Source organism: Siphateles boraxobius, unplaced genomic scaffold (assembly GCF_051911475.1).
Source record: "Siphateles boraxobius isolate OS27281-9 unplaced genomic scaffold, OSU_SipBor_1 5, whole genome shotgun sequence".
In the NCBI taxonomy this organism is placed as follows: domain Eukaryota; kingdom Metazoa; phylum Chordata; class Actinopteri; order Cypriniformes; family Leuciscidae; genus Siphateles; species Siphateles boraxobius.
The window spans coordinates 9,164,350-9,184,911 of NW_027509141.1; the positions used below are offsets into that span (position 1 = coordinate 9,164,350).

Here is a 20,562-nt window from a genome sequence, read left to right on the forward strand (position 1 = left end):
ATTTTGGATGAAGAGATATGTTGTTGTTGTCGTTTCGTTGCACAAGCAGAATGTGAAGAATGAAGATTGATTGGTCGGTGTGGTATTTGTCCCGCCCCTCCTCCACTGTGATTGGAGCGCTGGATAAGCGATGAGCCATGGCTCTGGCTTCGTTCAACTCCGGTCGACCGTTAAAAAAATGCCTCGCGCTGCAACTCTTTTTCTCCATCAGCCTACTATCACCAGCAATTCAACAACAAAAACTAAACTAAATAGAAATCAAGTCAGAAAACAATAAACAGAGAGGAAAAAGGTACGCATACTGATAACACTTAATAATAAACAACAATTTTATTTGTTAACATTAGTTTACCGCATTAGTTAACATGAACTAATAATGAACAATTCTACAGCATTAATTAATCTGAGTTAATGTAAAATTTAATACTACATTTTTAAGATCAAAAGTTAAATCTGTTAGCAATAGTTATTGCTCTGTGAACTAACATGAAACCATTTTAATAGCCTTACATTATTAATGCTGTAAAAATGAATTGTTGGTTTTTTAAGTTAATGCATTAACTAATTTTAAGACAGACCTCATTGTAAAGTTTTACCACCACTGTACCTCAAATGTCACTTTGGTTATATCAACTGAATGTCTGAATTACAAAACAACTCATAATTTATTAAATTACAAATCTTAAAAACAGTTGATAGACAGTTGAAGAAGAATATGCTACTCTTTATTTTGACAGCTTCAGATTCACTAATAATCCCTGAACTGAGAGAGTTTATCCTGAATAATTTAATTTATATAAACGTACAGCTTCTCCTGTAGGCTAAATAATTTAGCATACAGAATATTTTAGTCTTCCATTTTCATGTTTCCAAATAGTAGCACTGTACTGTAGTAATCAATAAAAAACTGTAGTGATCATTTAAATTAGAGGATTTCTAAATACTTTATTTATAAACAATAAGATTTATCAAATAATCTTCTAGAGAGAGAGAGAGTCAAAAATAAACCAAACAGGAAAAGATCTAAAAAGAAAGTGGGTGGAGACGAATCAAGAGAAGAGATGTGTTCAGCAGAGAGCAGGTTTAGCCCAGAAAAGTGGAGAAGAAGAGGGTTTGATCAGGATGTGCTGAAGCTCACGGCGTACACGCTTCACAAGCTTCACAGAAGAGACAGAGACAGCACTGGATCACTCTTTCATTCAGGACATTCCCTAAGGACAGGACCTGAAGATCAGACAAATGACACAGGTGAGTTTCTGGGACGGTGATACTCTCAATCTGATCCAAAAAGCAGAAACATAGGCTAGTTTCTGTTTTTAAACACGTTAATGCCAGTTGTAAAGTGTAAACCAGTATTTGTTTTTAGTAACGATCATATTTGAATAACGGTTTACATCATGAAATGTCATTTATAGTATAGTGCTGCAAGGGATTTTAGAAAAGTCACCAAACCAATTCAACTCAATTAATTGGCAGGAACATCTCCAGCAAAAGACGTCCTGAAACCATATAGTTAAATGATATTTATATCTGAATACTGAGAATAACAGGGTGAGAGCTATTTTTCACAGTAAGCTCCTCAATGCATCTGTAGGAAGTGCAGTTACAGGATGTGCCTGTTTCCTCCTCCTCCCCTCAGAACAAAAGAGTGCAGAAAACAACAACACCCATATTGTTTTATAGGCATCTTCATGAGTTTGTTTTGATGTACAAAGAAAAAATCTACATTATAGAACAATATGTTCCAAATGAAACTATTCGGACTCTTAATGGTTGCCATGTTAGTGGAAGAATCGGAGTGAATGTTCTGAACTACTCCTGTGATACAATAGTCACTTTTAAATGTCATTGAATTTAGTTCTGAGCTCTAGCATCCTTTGTTTGCAGATGCTACTTGGATTATATTGAATGAAAGTGTTTAAATACTTATTCTAGGCCAGTTGATAGTGTCATCCCGCCTAACCCAACTTAGCTCAATTCTTTATCTGAAGTCGGTAAAGACTGGTTTTGCACATTATTTCACACAAGTGACACGTTCCAGCAGAGATCGGACAGTCTGGTGTCAGCGGACTCTGAATTGGCGCAGTGTGAGACGGAGGTGAGCACTTTACTGCAGATCGTTTCTGAGCTCAACAGGAAGATGGACTCCCTACAAATACCACGGTAACACCCGTCTCAAACAATTACAAACGATGTAGTTTTGTTCTAACAAGTACAGTATGTTGAAAGGGGTCTGTGCTCTCACAGAGAGATGAAACCGTCTGAGGGTCATGTGTGTGTCAGTGGCTTGAGATCTCCGGCCTGCAGCCTCACAGCGGTGGACGCTGGCACAGCATCTGTGGAGAACAAGACCAAGAACATCTGCAGGGACTCAGAAGGCACGTTCTGTTTATGCAATGCCTCATCGTCAATCACAGTAAATGCTGTGTCAGAACGGACAGCCTGCTATTTACTCGACCACTGGTCCTGCCAGGCTTTTGTTTCCAAATGCAAAACTACTTATTAAACTTTAACTTTAACATTTCCTATACGCATACAAGTATGTTTTTCTAAATCAAGACTCATGAGAATTTTTATGATTTTTTTTTTGTTTGGAATGAAAAATAAAACAAACAAAAAACCAAAACGTAATTAATTTATGAATTCTGTTCATAATGGAGTGCAAACAACTAAAAAGTTATTAATAATAATAATATTAATTTGCTGTTTTAATTATAATAATTTAAATAAAAATAATGATCATAATAAATTCTAGGAATTTGACTGATGTTCAAAATAATTAGTGATGTTTTGCAACATTTTCTTTAGATTATTATTATTTTTTTTTAAATGGATGAACATAGGAGAAAAACTAACACTACTAAATATAGAAATCTAGGAATTGTGTTTGTAATGGACTGAAAACATCTAAAGGTGTATTATTATAATTAATTATAATAATAATTAATAATAAAAGTTATTACATACATTTCGAAAGTCATTCAACATTGTTTGCTTCATTCTTACAAAAAAATTCACCAAAAGAAAATAACACTAATAATATATATATTTTTAAATTCATAACGTTATTGTATTCATATTAATATTAGTAATTTACATAATTGTAATATAATATTTTATATATAATGCAATTATATAATAATAATAATAACTTTCTAAAGAATAAAGTAAAAAAATAATAATTTTGTTATTTTAATAATTAAATAATAATAAAACTGTGGAATAATTATAAATATTAATGTTGTTAATAATAATACATTTCAACATTATTAGTGGTGTTTTGCCACATTTTTTGTATTTTGTAGTTAATTTAATAACTGTCTGAATAATTTGAATATAACAATAATTTGGAAATGTACATAAAAAAATGTCTGATTTTCCGCAGGGGGCAGCAGTGATCTTTGGAAGGAGCTGCAGAAGGTTCTCTCTGCTCTCGAGACCTCTAGCGGTCATGGGAGGAAGATGCTCAGGCTGCAAACTCAGAATTCTGAGAGAGTTCAAGCACACCATCTCTCTGCAGGCCGGGAGAGCTGGGTGAAGGCCACACAGGTGCTCGCTGTAGCATACAGTATATTATACTCTACTGCATCTGAACGTCCCTAGGCTCTGATCTCTGTAATCTGACCCAGGTGCTGGAGGAGATGGAGCGCGATTTGGGGATCTCATACCCCTCTGCTCTCCCCCCTGATGAGAGACGTCAGTATCAGCGGGATGTTCTCTCACTGTACAAACACAACCAAGACCTCAACACCTCCTTGAAGAGCCATCAGGAAGAGTTTATAGGAGCTGAAAGTATGCTGATTGATCTTGAGGACGAGAAAAAGTGGCTGGAGGAAAAGGTTGATTGGGATATTCCCAATTTTTACATTTTAGAGCAATTAATGGTACCATTAGACATATAATGAATATATTAAAAGTATATTAGAATATGATTGCGTATATAATTATGTTAAAATATATTTCAATATTAAAAGTTCATATGCCACTGAAACATTATTTTAAATGATATTAACAATGTATATCGATAGAACCTCAAGGTAATTATACTCTTATGGTACTAATAAGTTAAGAAGTCTTCAAGTAGGTACTTTGATGAAAAAATTTTCATTACATTACGTAATTAAATTGTAATTTTCTAACTTTCGCTGTCGTTAATCTCATCTTTTGGCGTTAGTTAGTGGACCTGAAGAGGAAGTGGCTGCATGGAGTGAGCCGTTCTCCTCCTGTTAGTCCATCGTTGTCCTCTAGTCGAACTTCGAGCCCTTGCTTTTCCTCTCCTCCATATCCTGGATCCCCTCTGCTGTCCCGCAAACTGCCTGGCTCCAGGCCGGACTCCCCTTCAACTCCCTGCACCGTTGATTCTGTGCTTCAGGCTGAGATCGAAAAACTGCAGAGGTGAGAGATTAATAGCTTTATTCATCAATACTGACCTCTTGATTCCATTCCCTCCTCACTCACCTAGATAATCTCTGGACATTAGTCTAATAAAAAACATCCAAAAAAAACATATTAAAAAATATATACAGTTGGGTGCAAAACAGGGCATTTTGGATGGTTGTTGACTGGTTGGTGAGGTGTTCTGAGTGGCTACGCGGTTGCTAGGCTGTTCTGGATGGTTGCTAGGGTAATTTCTCACTGTCAAAAGTTAAAAGAGTCCACCCCCAAGTCTTTTTGTTCTGATCACTACATACTGAATGTAGCCCACCTTTACTGTTAGACTGGGATTTCTTTGCCTTTTTTATTGTCTGCCCGGCCAAAATCGTGTAAAATTAAGACCTTAAGAAAATTAAGAGAAAAATTAAGAAAAAAAGAAGAAGAATTTACACACCTCTTGTCAACAAGATAAATAATTTGAGGTGTCATTCATGGAAGTATGGTGTTATTAATGAAAGTTGAGACATGCATTGTGATGTACATCCAAGTGAAACGGATTATAGAAAAAGAGAAATAAAAATCTATTGTTGAATGGATGGAGAAAGGTCTTAATGCGAGCTTGCAGTCGATTTAATGAAAGTCGTTACGACATTTTGATTAAGAATTACGAGGTCAAAAAAATAAAACAAACATGAATGGATGCTTTTAGAAAACAGATAGAGTGAATTTTTATTTCTTGCTGCATACCAGCTTAATACTTCGAGTTAAGGTGTTGGTAAAATAGTGAGGCCTTAGTAAGCAGTAATTTTTGTATAAGTTTGAAAGGCTGGAACTGTTGAATCTCTTCTGACAGGTGTGCTTTGTTTGAGCAGGTGTCTGGAGCGGCTGAAAGCTCGAAATGAGCATCTGAATGGCGCACTGGTCAGGAGGAAAGGAGAATCAGAGCAGCTGAGCATGAGTCTTAGCCGACAGGAGGCAGACAGCTCGGCTCTACACATGGCTCTGGCATACTGGTGTGCTGCTGTCTTCACCTCTGTCTCACACTGCATGAGCCAAAAACTGCCACTGATCCAGGATCAGGGCTTAGTCACTTTGGCATATCACGATTGCTTCTAAAACTGATCCTGAAACTGTTTTCTTGACTCTTTTTGATATTGTAAACCTTGACCTTTGGCCCCTAAGATTGGCACTGGGAGTGTGTGCGTGTGAGTGGTATGCTGATAATGGCTTTTTGATTGACAGTGAGGAGTGTGAGGAGGCTTACAGTGACCTACTATCCCTGTGCGAAGCCAGAAAACAACAGAACGCAGGTGCTGCATACCCTTTGAATTACAGCTCATGTGACACATAAACACATTAATGTACAACCACACACACATACATACAAATACAGTGTTTTTTTCTTACAGAACAAATGAGCACACCGAAGTCTGACCTCTCAAAGTTAACATACGTGAACTCGGACAAAGGCGAGCCATCCTCCAGTCCACTAGAGGGCACTGCTGAGAATAGAACAAACAGGTTGTTGCATCAACATATTTACTGTTGCTCGACATATGTGCAATGCAATGGGAATCAGCCAAACAAAAAATATCACTGGAAGTACTTGAGATGGTAAAGAGACCTACGGAAAAAATGCTTTGGTGATCACTGCACACCAATTTGCAGTGCTTACCAATAGCAAGCATCTTGGTTCGGCTCTGACCTCTGTGTGGGCGTTTCAGAGAGACATGTAGTAGCACGATGATCTGTCTGTCGTGGCTCTTTCATGTGGCGAACTCTCCTCATGTGTTTGCAATTTGCATAATAATGAATTTAAAAGTTAATGACCAAATGTATCATTACCAAAGTTCACAATGCTGTTGCAGATGAAATATAATGTGGATAACATTGAATAAATTCTTTTAATCAGGTTAGATACTGATAATTATTTACTCAAACCCCTCTATTTAAACCTCTCTACGAAACCGTCAGACTCGCACATCCACCATGTTTGTAGTTTTACAGTTTTTATTCATGTTTGTAGTTTTAATCGAATCCTCGTCCAACACGCAATGGGTTGTGGGCAAATATTAGCTGTTAGAGTGTGCACGGATCTGCTCTTCGAATTTCTAATCGGAAAAAGTAGACCATCCGGGTATCTTTGGAATACTCATTTCAACATACTATGATTTGGGACACACTAATTCTGATTTCGAATACTATTTAGAATGGATAGTATGCAAATTGAGACGCGTGATTGTTTTTTTACACTTGACTTTAAGCTTATTTTAAAAATGCAAAAAGTTATTTTATAATACCTCTGTTTCTATAGTGTAATACATTGATAAATAACTTGGTAATCCATTTGTGCACCTTTGCATACTATTTTCAATGGAAATTGGTATGCAGCTCAAATCTGAGTGCAAGTATCTCACCAAAGCTTTAGTCTAATTTTCAATCCTAATTAGATTAATTACAAGGGCATAAAATTCAATTACCTTCCCGAACCAATTCAATTAATCCACTTATTTTGGTCTGATAATGAAACAGACGTCATCTTAGTTCTGAAAAGCCTCTGTCTCTCTCTCTCTCTCTCTCTCTCTCTCTCTCTCTTTCTGTACACTCCAGCTTATCGGGGCAGGAGTTTGAGGGCAAGGCTGGTGTAATTTTCCAGAGGATCGCCAGGCTGAAGCAGGACAGGGCCGCAATGTGTATCCCGCAGCGGGGCAAAGCAGGAGAGGGCAAAATCAGTCCCGACACTGGCACGCTTGCAGGGGTCAGAGGTCGCACCAGTTCACTTTCCAAAAACACCAAAGAAGAGAAAGCGGTTCTACTGTATGAGCTGTTGACAGTCAGGGTGGGCAATTTAAAAAAAAGTTCACCCCTACTTCCTATATTCAGAACAAGTTTTATACTTACATGAAATATACACTCACCTAAAGGATTATTAGGAACACCATACTAATACTAATACGCCTTCAGAACTGCCTTAATTCTACGTGGCATTGATTCAACAAGGTGCTGAAAGCATTCTTTAGAAATGTTGGCCCATATTGATAGGATAGCATCTTGCAGTTGATAGAGATTTGTGGGATGCACATCCAGGGCACGAAGCTCCCGTTCCACCACATCCCAAAGATGCTCTATTGGGTTGAGATCTGGTGACTCTGGGGGCCATTTTAGTACAGTGAACTCATTGTCATGTTCAAGAAACCAATTTGAAATGATTCGAGCTTTGTGACATGGTGCATTATCCTGCTGGAAGTAGCCATCAGAGGATGGGTACATGGTGGCCATAAAGGGATCGACATGGTCAGAAACAATGCTCAGGAAGGCCGTGGCATTTAAATGATGCCCAATTGGCACTAAGGGGCCTAAAGTGTGCCAAGAAAACATCCCCCACACCATTACACCACCACCACCAGCCTGCACAGTGGTAACAAGGCATGATGGATCCATGTTCTCATTCTGTTTACGCTAAATTCTTACTCTACCATCTGAATGTCTCAACAGAAATCAAGACTCATCAGACCAGGCAACATTTTTCCAGTCTTCAACTGTCCAATTTTGGTGAGCTCTTGCAAATTGTAGCCTCTTTTTCCTATTTGAAAAACTTACCAAGCACAATGTTCTCGCACCATTCCTGATTTCTAACACGCACTTGGGCGTTGGTCTCACGGCTGTCAGAGCAGAAATGAAAGCTGCTGCTCTCCGTTTACATTCTACAGGTTATTTCAGTCAAAGTTGCTCTTCTATCAGCTTGAATCAGTCGGCCCATTCTCCTCTGACCTCTAGCATCAACAAGGCATTTTCGCCCACAGGACTGCCGCATACTGGATGTTTTTCCCTTTTCACCCCATTCTTTGTAAACCCTAAAATGGTTGTGCGTGAAAATCCCAGTAACTGAGCAGATTGTGAAATACTCAGACCGGCCCGTCTGGCACCAACAACCATGCCACGCTCAAAATTGCTTAAATCACCTTTCTTTCCCATTCTGACATTCAGTTTGGAGTTCAGGAGATTGTCTTGACCAGGACCACACCCCTAAATGCATTGAAGCAACTGCCATGTGATTGGTTAATTAGATAATTGCATTAATGAGAAATTGAACAGGTGTTCCTAATAATCCTTTAGGTGAGTGTACTTTCTATATATGTTATGAGTATGATGCAATGCAGTTTTATCATTTTTACTTTGCAGTGTAAATTTACAGTTTCTTGTAACTTGAATTAATTTTTACGCAGGAGGAGATGTCAGAGATGCGTGGGAATCTTCGGCTTCTGGAGAAAGAGAGACGGTGTTTGGACCTGGTGCTGATGGTCCAGAGTGCCCAAGATTCTGCTGGTGCTCTGATCCTGGACAGTCTGCGAGATGAGCTGGGGGAGAGGAGAGCCACCCAGCAGGTGCTTTGAAATTTGTGACCTCATATGAGAAATAATGTGAAAGTCCTAAAAGCTTATTTTTCTTTAATAGCCTGCAAAATGTGATATCTTCACCTCTGACTGTTTAGGACAGTGGGGTTCAATCCTGCTACTGGAGGGCCACTTTCCTGCAGAGTTTAGCTTCAACACTCCTGCCTGGAAGTTTCTAGTGATCCTGAAGACCTCGATTAGCATGTCCAGGTGTGTTTAATTAGGGCTAGGGCTAAATTCTGCTGAAAGGTGACCCCCAGGTGCAGGACACTTCTGGTTTATGTTTGCATGGTCTCAAAATGCCATATCTTCTGGGTAATATGTTCAGCTTAAGTTTAAAGTGCCCCTATTACGCTTTTTCGAATATGACCTTTTATGCAGTTTGTAATATAGCTGTTTGTGAAGGTAAAATAGTTGCAAAGTTTTAAAGATCAAAGTGCAAGACAAATAAACGTATTGTCTCCTAAAAGAAAGAATCGATTCTGAACCGTTGAAACGAGTCATCAGTAATACGTACATAACGTACAAACAATGTAACAAATTCACATAATGCCAGCCTATGGTCTTCATTGGCTGCCCGTCAACAATGTCTATTTTGATCTGCCCTCAAACACTGTAGTTGTAGCTGAAATTAGAAGAGTTTGGTTTGTGATGTTGATATGTCGAGAAACCGCTGTTTTTACCGCTGCAAATCCACTTTGCATGCACTTCAAAAGGATGATGACCAAAACTGGAATTTATACATAAAAAGAAATGCCAATGTTCATATCACTGTATATATCAAGTGCTGAAGCCTCCAGAGCTGAAATGTAGATATGGTAATAGGCGTAATAATAAGCTGCAATGTATATTATGAGAGATAATAATATACCTTGACTGCATATAAACAATTGCATGCAAAACAAATATAGGAACCTTTAAAATAGATTAATAGGGTCACTTTAATTCTTCAGCCCCTCTGCCACTACAATATTGACTTTACAATTGTTCTTGCAATTAGGAATCTGTAGAGTTAACTTGTCAATAGAAGGTTAGTCCAGCTTATCTAGGGCCCTGTTTACACCTGTATTAAGATGCGTTTTGGTCGATCGGATCACAAGTAGACGAGGGACACACACCCGTTTACACCTGGTGTTTTAATCTGTCTCTTTTGTCCTCTTTCAACCACTTCTGTCCTGATTTCTTCAAAGGGAAGCAGGGTCTATGGGCGGGGAAAAGGTGTGTGTTTTTTCCCCAGTCTTTCGATCTAATGGACAAAATAAGCTCATGCAATTTAAATTTGATTGGGCCTGAAGTTGACGGAAAAACGGAGAATGTAAACGGAGAGCAGCAGCTTTAATTTCTGCTCTGACAGCCGTGAGACCAACGCCGAAGTGCGTGTTAGAAATCAGGAATGGTGCGAGAACATTGTGCTTGGTAAGTTTTTCATCTTCAAACCAGACTCGGGTCAGTTTAAATCCCATCTGACTAGCATGCTTCCCATAATGTGTATGCATTAGGTCAGTAGGCGGAGAGTAGACGGTCTTTTGTGGCACATTCGATCACATAAGCGTCTACACTACGAAAGCAATCCGGTCGAATGCGTTTTTGACTACCTCTGGAAGTGGTCGAAAGTGAACAAGCTCAAGACGTTTCAGACCCCGTTTACACCTGTATTTAGCGTCATCCACTTGTGATCCGATCGACCAAAATGCATCTTAATACCAGGTGTAAACAGGGCCTAGGTGAATATGTATCAACTGGTTTGTTAACTACCACTTCATGTGTTCAACTACCAGATGCTTCATCTCTTAGAAATTCAATAAAAAAAAATAACGCTTCAAAAACACTGAAAAGTGACATACCTGGTCTCGGTTGTAGAGAATTGCTGAAAATCTGGCAAACATAGAAGTTGAAGGGGGAATTCCTGGTCCTCGCAATCACTCTATCCTAAGAGAACTGCAAGCGGCATTGCAAAGGTGGGAAAAAACATCAAAACACATACAAACCCATACAGTTCATGAAAAAAGACACATTACTTAACCTGTGGATGCTCTACTTCATGTTGCAGGGAGCAATCACTGAAGAAGAGAGTGGCGGCTTTACGTGAGTCGCTGGACTCAGCGGTCACAGACAGCACCACTCAGAGGAGGGTCAACAGAGAGGAGAATGCACGTCTCTCCCGCTACTACAAGTAACCCAAAATCACTTGAACTTTAGATCATAACACTATCATTAGCATAATAATTAGAGTATCTGAACTCACATGTTTGTCATTGCAACAATTGATATAGTCAGCCAGTTTATAACAAGAAGGTCTAATATACCTAGACCAGGGGTCTCAGACCCTGTTACAGGAGAGCTACCGTCCTGCAGATTTCAGCTCCAACCCCAGTCAAACACACCTGAACCAGATAATCAGGTGTGTTGGAGCAGGGTTGGAACTGAAGTCTGCAGGAAGGTAGCCCTCCAGGAGCTGACCTGGAAAAAGCTATCCATTAAAGCTATCTGACAGTCACAAGCCCTTCGCTAACAACTATCCTGATATGACAGATATATACTAATATGTAACAGAGGCAAGCTGGTAAGAGATGTGCAGGTAAATCTCACTCACATGGCCTCAAGAGGCACACTAGCAACTGATTCTAGTGACTGTGGACTTCAGTGTCCTTGTTAGTGCATCCAATTCCCATGCCAGTTGATAAAGATTTGAATTTCGTTTGGAATGGGGTAAAAACAACAAGTTTCATTGGTGCCGTGACCCAGATGGGAGTGGAGTGTATGTGGATGAGTGTCAGTGTAACGGAGGCTAACCGGTAAAAGCTGTGATAGTAAACCCTCACTCTCCTGGTCTCAAGAGGCGTACCAGCATCCTTGTTAGCGTCCACGACTCACACGCCTGTAGACGCTGGTTTGAATCCCGCTCAGAGTAGTGCGAGCAGTTATTTGTGTCAAGTTAGCGATAACATTATCTGTGTACAGCTAAATGTCAACCACACATATATGCGCATGCGAGGATCAATCACAAACATTTTTTTCAACAGTAAAGTCTCAAGCACTTACAGAAGTTCTCGAAAAAAACACCAGGAGCAGCTGTGGCAACTGGAGAAGCAAATTGCTGTAATGAACGAACGTCACGCTACCAAGGAGGCTGAGCTAAGCGCCACACTGGAAGCTATGAAGTGGAGGAGAGAGGAGACCATACTCTAAAAGAATCTACAGCACAGTTCTTTGCGTCATTTTATTGACAAATATTTCCGAAGGCTAATGCCTAGTAGAATTTGAGTAAGAGTTTGGGTAATGATTGACTTAGAAATACTGAAATTTGAAGGTTAATCTTTTGCTGAGATATTATGTATAATTTGGTAGCAAAATGTAAAGCCTTGCCCATTTTATTGGTGCATGATGAGTATGTGCATTTTGTAAAATGTTTGCAACAACTTTTTATCACTTAATTAGAATGCCCCAGGCTTCAGACTAACATTTGAGTGCAGTAGCTCTGGTGCAACTAAGTTCTATAGATGGTGGCACCAGCACCAGCACCTTATTTGGTGGCGCTGGGGGAATTTGTAACCATAAAGGTAATTAAATCATATTACTGTTGTTTTGCATTAATTTGTGCAGTTACTAATAATATTACATGTTTATTGATTGGAAATTTAACACTGAGTTTGAATTGAGATAAAACTAACTTAACAACATCAACATGCAAAAATCTAATTTTATAGGGAAAAATTTAAATATTCTACTCTAATTGAATGTACCATTGTTGTACTACAGTATCACACTGAACTGACCGGCAGCATCAGGGATTATAAAAGGAGCGCTCTTAACTTGCTTTCTGTGTGATTCAGTTACAATTTGAAGAAAAGTTTTAGTTTTTCATGTGACTTTGTGACTTTTCCTACTTTTCCATATCCAAAATCGCCCCCTATACCCTCAAATAGGGCATTATTTGAGGAGACAGCCATTTGTAGTGGTGTCCGAAACCATAGTGGATGTTATTGAGTGCATTCATTCAGTCCCACATTGCACCGCGATAACAAGTGTAAAGCTGATGTACGCTCTACGGCTGTTTGAAATTCGCTCACTTGTTTTCATTCACTCTTTCAAGTGAACAGTATTAGTGGACTAACATAGGGAATAGTGATTGAGGGTTTAGGGGGGGGCGATTTCGGGGCGATTAGGGAGTGGAAATGGCTAACAAGTCAATAAATGCTCCTCTGCCGCCATCTACTGATTATAGTCATTCTATCACATTAAAAATAACATTAAAATTGATTATAATTTAGAGCTCTGAAGTGGTGAAAAAAGTGTAAAACATTTGAAAGTCACTGAAAATGGCTTGAATTTCACTCTTAAAAGGTTGTACGAAGCCTCAGATGAGCAATGTAAAAACATTTGATTATTTCTGGCACAATACCATGGTTACAGTTAGCGTTACTACATTAACTCCATTGTGAATGTTGTGGATTGAAAAGCCTTCTTTAACTTGTTCATTCATGGCACAATGTTTTCTTGGATTCCATATGTCAGGGCTGTTTGATCTGAAATCATATCTGTGGTTTATAACAGAGAACTCTTTACCAGATTTGATTGCTTCTCACTAAATTTTGCAGCTATGTTATTAATACTGCGGCGAATTCAAAGGCTTTCTAAACAAATTTCTCAGCGCTGTCAAATTTAGTCACACCAGCAGGAAAAAAGTCACAACATGCGTCCATTTGTTTGCAGTCTGGAGTCCTGCCACCACAACTACTAAATTATGTCGTCTGTTACATACGCAAAGTACTGAAAATCAATGTGTAAATAAAGCTCTGTAAATCTTTACTTGCATTTTTATAACACTATGCTGTAAGTGTGTCCCATCAGGTAATCAAAAGTCATTGGGACAGGCTTTTTCTGGGCCATTGATATAACTGCGCTCATGTGAGTGTACATTTTAAATACATATTTGTTATAAGTATTATTCATTTCTTTATGTGTACGACTATGTGTCTGTAAAAAATTGCAAGTGCATTTTGTTTATCATTTAAATTTATTAAAGTTTTTGACAGTTTAAAAACAACTGTGAACTGGTAGTTTTCTGTATAAAAGCAGACAACAACACCAACGATAGGTGTATGCACATTAGAAAAATACTATGTCAGCTTTGTTCATCTAACAAGTCACAATTGCACTGACCGAGATCGCAATGCAAACGCTCCCTCTCGTGTGAGACCTTTCCCTCTTTACGATCAAAGCAGCTGCATAATCATTTTCATTTAAAAGCATTTTTCTTTGTGAGTCTCAGAAAAACAGATCACAGAAAATGGGTCGGTGTATGTCAGAAGTGGAGTGACTTTCCCAGCACGGATCACTCTTCCTGTGAGGATTCGGCCTCATGATCGCTCTCACAGTAGAAACAGGGGGAAGGGAGGGACATACAATAGAGAGAGAGGTCAGAGGAGCCTGACTCGCACAATTGTCTTCGCTTTTCACTGATCCACGTCTTTCAGTCCTGTCCGGGCCAGCTGACTGCAGCTGTGGCAAAGGTTGAGTGTCACACCCCCAGGGTTAAAGGATTTGCTCTCTGTAGTTGGAGCTGTTGAATAAAGGGGGTCATGGGGTCAGGTTAAACACAGACTCTGTCCTGAACACGCCTGCTGGGGAAGATCTGAGTTTTAGGGATCGTTTGGATAAAGATAATGATTGTGTCTCTGATAGCTCTGTGCTGAATAAATTGCTCACTTCAGCTCTGAAGTGATGTGGAAAAACGTCATACTGAATGATGAGATAATCATTCTTGTTTCTTCACAACCATAAAGTAATTTGTGGGTGATGATAAAATGTGTGAAAAAAACCCTCTAGACTTGCACTAAAGGAAGGACCCAAGGTATGTACAGACCAGAATCTCATTGAGACTTTGATCTAGAACCAGGTCTAATTGAGACCAGACCCTCCAAGAAACAGACCCAAACCAAAACTAGACCTCTCCAGATCCAGCCCCCAAGTATAACTTTTGTCCTAACTGTTTACATTATCTTAAGATATAACTGACTGTATCAGTTTCAAATACTTGTCCCAAAGTATAGATTGCTTGCATCCCATTCTGTATTTGAGCACAAGCACAAAAAGTTGCCAGTTGGACAACATGTGAGTAGGCCTACTGATTTTTCCGAATACAGAGTTTTCTTACTGAACTCCTGGTCCTCTTTAGACATTCTACTAACTATAAGTAACTTTGCAACTATGTCAACTAATTCTCAGAGTATTAGTAGACTGTAGTAGGCTGTTAGGTGTTAAGGATAAGTTGTCGTGCTTGCAAAGTTATTTATAGTCAGTATAATGTCTGTTAGGGAGCATGAAAAGAAAGTGTTAACAGATATTAATCAACCAGTCCACTAATACTTTAATGAGAGTTAGTTGACATGTACCGTGAATAAAATTTTAAACGCAACCCTTTTGTTTTTGCCCCCATTTTTCATGAGCTGAACTCAAAGATCTGAGACTATTTCTATGTACACAAAAGGCCTATTTCTCTCAAATATTGTTCACAAATCTGTCTAAATCTGTGTTAGTGAGGACTTCTCCTTTGCCAAAATAATCCATTCACCTCCCATGTGTGGCATATCAAGATGCTGATTAGACAGCATGATTATTGCACAGGTGTGCCTTAGGCTGGCCACAATAAAAGGCCACTCTAAAATGTGCAGTTTTATCACACAGCACAATGCCACAGATGTTGCAAGTTTTGAGGGAGCGTGCGATTGGCATGCTGACTGTAGGAATGTCCAACAAAGCTGTTGCCCGTGAATTGAATGTTAATTTCTCTACCATAAGCCATCTCCAAAGACATTTCAGGGAATTTGGCAGGACATACAACCGGCCTCACAACCGCAGACCACGTGTAACCACACCAGCCCAGGACCTCCACATCCAGCATCTTCACCTCCAAGATTGTCTGAGACCAGCCACCCGGACAACAACAATCGGTTTGCAAAACCAAAGAATTTCTGCTCAAACTGTCAGAAACCGTCTCCTGGAAGCTCATTTGCATGCTCGTCACCCTCATCGGGGTCTCGACCTGACTGCAGTTCGTTGTCGTAACCGACTTGACTGGGCAAATGCTCACATTCGATGGCATCTGGCACTTTGGAGAGGTGTTCGCTTTACGGATGAATCCCGGTTTTCACTGTACAGGGCGGATGGCAGACAAGTGTGTATGGCGTCGTGTGGGTGAGTGGTTTGCTGATGTCAAAGTTGTGGATCGAGTGGCCCATGGTGGCGTTGGGGTTATGGTATGGGCAGGCGTATGTTATGGACAACGAACACTGCATTTTGGCTGCATTTACACTTGGCATTAACATGCGATCACCGTGATCCGATCAAGCAGATCGGATCATTAGCCAATCAGGACATGACGCGTTTACATTTGTTCACATTAAGTAGCCTCTGTATCTGGATAACCGATTGGATTTCTGTTTCCTGCATAATATTTAAATTAGGTCTGTGGCACGACACCAGATTAAGAGTAAAGTCAAGTCAAGTCACCTTTATTTATATAGCGCTTTTTACAATACAAATTGTTTCAAAGCAGCTTTACAGAGATAACAGGAAAGTAAAGTTGTAATAGTATTGTTAAATTCAAAATTAAATTTTAAATGTCCCCAACTAAGCAAGCCAAAAGCCAATGGCGTATAAAGGCGAAAAAAGGGCGACAGTGGCAAGGAACCAAAACTCCATCAGGTGACAGAATGGAGAAAAAACCTTGGGAGAACCCAGGCTCAGTCAGGGGGCCAGTCCTCCTTTGGCAAACAAAAAAACAGTGTATGATTATGATTTAGGCGGCATAATAGGTCAGAAGTCAGATTGGATCAGAACTTTCACAATATTTATCCAGTTCATTTGGTTAGGGGTCGGAGTCATCACGCCGGTATGGAGATGAGTTTGTTGAGGTGTCCATGAGGCCTTCACAGTGTTGATGAGGCTGGCACTTCAGGGATGGGTTGTCGTCGTGTCCATGTGATGGTCCTTCATCAGTTCTGGATATGGCCTGGATCCGGCGGTTTGCGGTAAACCTCGGGATAAACAGAGAGACTAATATTAGCGTAGACGCCATCCTTCTTATGATGAATAAAGTACATCAGGATTTATGGGAAGTGTTCTTGGTTCCGGATGATCTAAACTATGCAGCCTAACATTGAATTATAGCAATCTATAATGTGTTATGTGTATGCTAAGCCAAAGAGATGTGTTTTTAGTCTAGATTTGAACTGACAGACTGTGTCTGCTTCCCGGACAATGTTAGGAAGATTGTTCCAGAGTTTTTTTTTATCATTTAGTGCTTTGTAAGTAATCAGCAATATTTTAAAATGTATACAATGTTTAATAGGGAGCCAATGCAGTGTTGACAGAACTTGGCTAATATAGTCATACTTCCTGGTTCTGGTAAGAACTCTAGCGGCTGCGTTTTGGACCAGCTGTAGTTTGTTTATTAAGCGTGCAGGGCAACCACCCAGTAGAGCATTACTATAATCTAGCCTTGAGATCATGAACGCATGAACTAATTGTTCTGCATTTGTCAATGAGAGCATATGACGTAATTTAGATATTTTTAAGATGGAAAAATGCGCTTTTACAGATACTAGACACGTGACTTTCAAATGAGAGATTGGTATCAAAGAGCACACCCAGGTCCCTAACTGACGACGAAGACTGACAGAGCAGCCATCAAGTGTTAAACAGTATTCTAGGCTATTGCGTGTGTAAGTTTTTTTTCCAATAATTAGAATCTCTGTTTTTTCAGAATTTAGTAGTAGGAAATTACTAGTCATCCAATTTTTCATATCAGCTATGCATTCCGTTAATTTTGTGAATTGGTAAGTTTCGTTAGGTTTTGAGGAAATATAGAGCTGAGTATCATCAGCATAACAGTGAAAACTAATTCCATGTTTCCTAATGATATCTCCTAACAGTAGCATGTAAAGAGTAAACAGCAGCGGTCCTAGTACTGAGCCTTGTGGTACAACATACTGAACTTTTGACCGATAAGACATCTCTTCATTTACTGCTACAAACTGATAACGGTCAAATAAGTATGATTTAAACCATGCTAGTGCAATTCCACTAATGCCAACATAGTTTTCTAGTCTATTTAATAGAATGTTGTGGTCAGTGGTGTCAAATGCAGCACTAAGATCAAGTAACACTAATAGAGAGATACAACCACGATCGGATGATAAGAGCAAATCATTTGTGACTTTAATGAGAGCAGTCTCAGTACTATGGTACGGTCTAAATCCTGACTGAAAATCCTGGCAGATAGCATTTCCTTCAAGAAAGGAACACAGTTGTGAGGATACTGCCTTTTCTAATATGTTTGACAGAAAAGGCAAATTCGAGATCGGTCTGTAATTGACTAATTCTGTAGGATCAAGTTGCGTTTTTTTAACAAGCGGTTTAATCATAGCCAGCTTAAAGGGTTTTGGTATGTATCTTAGAGACAAAGACGAATTAATGATATTGAGAAGAGGATCTATGACCTCTGGAAGCATCTCTTTCAATGGTTTAGTCAGTATAGGGTCTAACATACAAGTTGTCGATTTAGATGAGTTAACGATTTTGCAAAATTCTTCTTCTCCTATAGCAACAAATGAATAAAAATTTTCCTCAGGGAGACTACAATGCACTCCCTGATGCGATACTGTAGTAGATGGTTGCATAGTTATAATTTTGTCCTCTGATATTATCGATCTTATAAGTGAAGTTCATAAAGTCATTACTGCTGTGTTTCTTGGAAACTTCTGGGCTTGAAGCTTTCTTTTTCGTTAGTTTAGCCACTTTTTCAAATAAATACCTAGGATTATGTTTATTTTCTTCTAATAGGGTTGAAAAATAAGCAGATCTAGCAGCTTTTAAAGCCTCTCTGTAAGCAATCGAGCTCTCCTTCCATGCAATCCGAAATACCTCTAGTTTTGTTTTCTTCCAGTTTCGCTTCATTTTTCTGGCTGCTCTCTTAAGGGCCCGAGTGTGCTCGTTGTACCACGGCGTTGGACTATTTTCTTTAATCTTCTTTAAGCGCAGCAGAGCAACTGTGTCTAAAGTGCTGGAAAAGAGAGAGTTAAAAGTTTCTGTTGCAATATCGAGTTCTTCTAAGCTATCTGGGAAGCTGAGATGATGAAACTGATCAGGAAGATTATTGATAAAGCAATCTTTCGTGGCAGAAGTGATAGGTCTAACATATTTATAACACGGAGTCTGCTTTGCAGCCTTGGCTAAATGTAATTTACATGAGACTAGATAATGATCTGAGATGTCGTCGCTCTGCTGCAGTATTTCAATGGCATCAACATCTATTCCATGTGATAATATTAGATCTAGAGTATGATTACGACAATATGTAGGTCCTGACACGTGTTGTCTAACTCCAATTGAGTTTACAATGTCTTTAAATGCCAATCCCAATGCATCTTTTTCATTATCTACATGTATATTAAAATCACCAACAAGTAGTACTTTATCTGTCACGATACCACACACAGGAAACAGGGATCCAATAGTAGTATTTATTAAGGGTAATCCGTACTTTCAAAAAACAGTCCAGGCAAGGGTCAAAATCAATAAGGCCGCGAACATAAAATACACGAGAAACAAAACAAGAACAGGCAAGAATCACAGAACTCCGAAGTGGTGTGACGAATAACAAGGACTCTGTGACAAACACTAAAACAGACAGGGTATATATACACATAGAACTAACAAGCTGATGGGAAACAGCTGTGTGCAATGAACAGATGAGTGGCAGAACAGAATGCTGGGAAATGTCGTCTATAGTGAATGACACCGTGAAAACGAGGACCTCTAGTGAACCCCAGGGAAACACAACCAGACACTGTGACATTATCTGCAGCCAATACTAATTCTGATATAAAGTCAGCAAATTTTTTGATAAAGTCTTTATGGTGCCCTGGTGGCCTGTATACAGTAGCCAGCAGAATTCTCAAACGTGATTTATCGTTTACACTATATATTTTTACATTAAGCACCAACACTGCAAAAGAAGTATATTTAAAACTAGATTTCTTAGTGGTTTTGAAAATATTACTAGAAATTACAGCAACACCTCCCCCTTAGCATTTCGGATGAGGTTCATGTTTATAACAGTAATCTTGCGAGTTCAAACACCTCTTTAATGTTAATTTTGGTGATCTCCGACTGGCGAAGTCGAACATCGATGATAAAGATGATACCAATTAAACAATGTAGCCTACCAATTGCTTTCACTCACTCACTTAACTTTCCTGTGCAATCTCCAGTCTTAGATCAAATTAAGTTTTTTGAACGAAGGAATAGGCCTACTTCCAGAGTTGATCATACAAAAATAACTGGGTTGATCATGTTAAACAAGTCACATCATCGATCATCTGGGTTCAAGGTTATAGCTTGCAATGGCTATATTGACAGAAATGGGAGATTGATAAACATGCTGAAAAAAAACATTCTTTTAATAAAACATTTAAAAACTTCTGATTCCGTGCAAAAATTCTGATTCCGTTCTGACAGCGTGCAGCTCTTGCTTAAGATCTCATGACTGACTGATTGTACAGGCGATCGCCTCGTTCAGATAATGTTGCACAATTAAAATGAAAAATGACACACATAATATCATGTAAGTCTAAATACTGTTTTAAAGATTGACGTTTATTGTAAGGTTCAAATAAGATTAATTTCTTGTCTAAACTGCGTCTGGCCATTTTTTAATGACAGCCACACGGGTAGATGGGCGGGGATTTATATGACGTCCACTTGTGAATACAGACACGATGGCTGGATT

The 20,562-nt window shown here is 39.1% G+C and overlaps 1 protein-coding gene across 5 annotated transcripts; it reads left to right on the top strand.

Annotated features, from left to right (window-relative positions):
• The first annotated feature begins 1,053 nt into the window (after positions 1–1,053).
• Positions 1,054–13,815, top strand: ushbp1 (Usher syndrome 1C binding protein 1). 5 transcript variants are annotated; one of them, XR_013194805.1, is made up of 15 exons: positions 1,090–1,248; positions 2,042–2,163; positions 2,248–2,378; positions 3,386–3,549; positions 3,630–3,839; positions 4,175–4,395; positions 5,247–5,387; positions 5,617–5,684; positions 5,784–5,895; positions 6,985–7,213; positions 8,601–8,759; positions 8,867–8,978; positions 10,629–10,726; positions 10,819–10,941; positions 11,792–13,815. XR_013194805.1 is itself a non-coding variant. In XM_077202708.1 (14 exons), the coding sequence occupies exons 1-14, from the start codon at positions 1,240–1,242 to the stop codon at positions 11,955–11,957; spliced, it is 1,950 nt and encodes a 649-aa protein (XP_077058823.1). In that variant the 5' UTR covers positions 1,054–1,239; the 3' UTR covers positions 11,958–13,815. The 5 variants fall into 5 exon arrangements, 3 of the variants coding, with proteins under 3 accessions (XP_077058823.1, XP_077058824.1, XP_077058820.1); XR_013194806.1 differs by having other exon boundaries at positions 1,091–1,248; positions 2,045–2,163; XM_077202708.1 differs by lacking the exon at positions 8,867–8,978 and having other exon boundaries at positions 1,054–1,248; positions 2,045–2,163.
• The last annotated feature ends 6,747 nt before the right edge of the window (positions 13,816–20,562 follow it).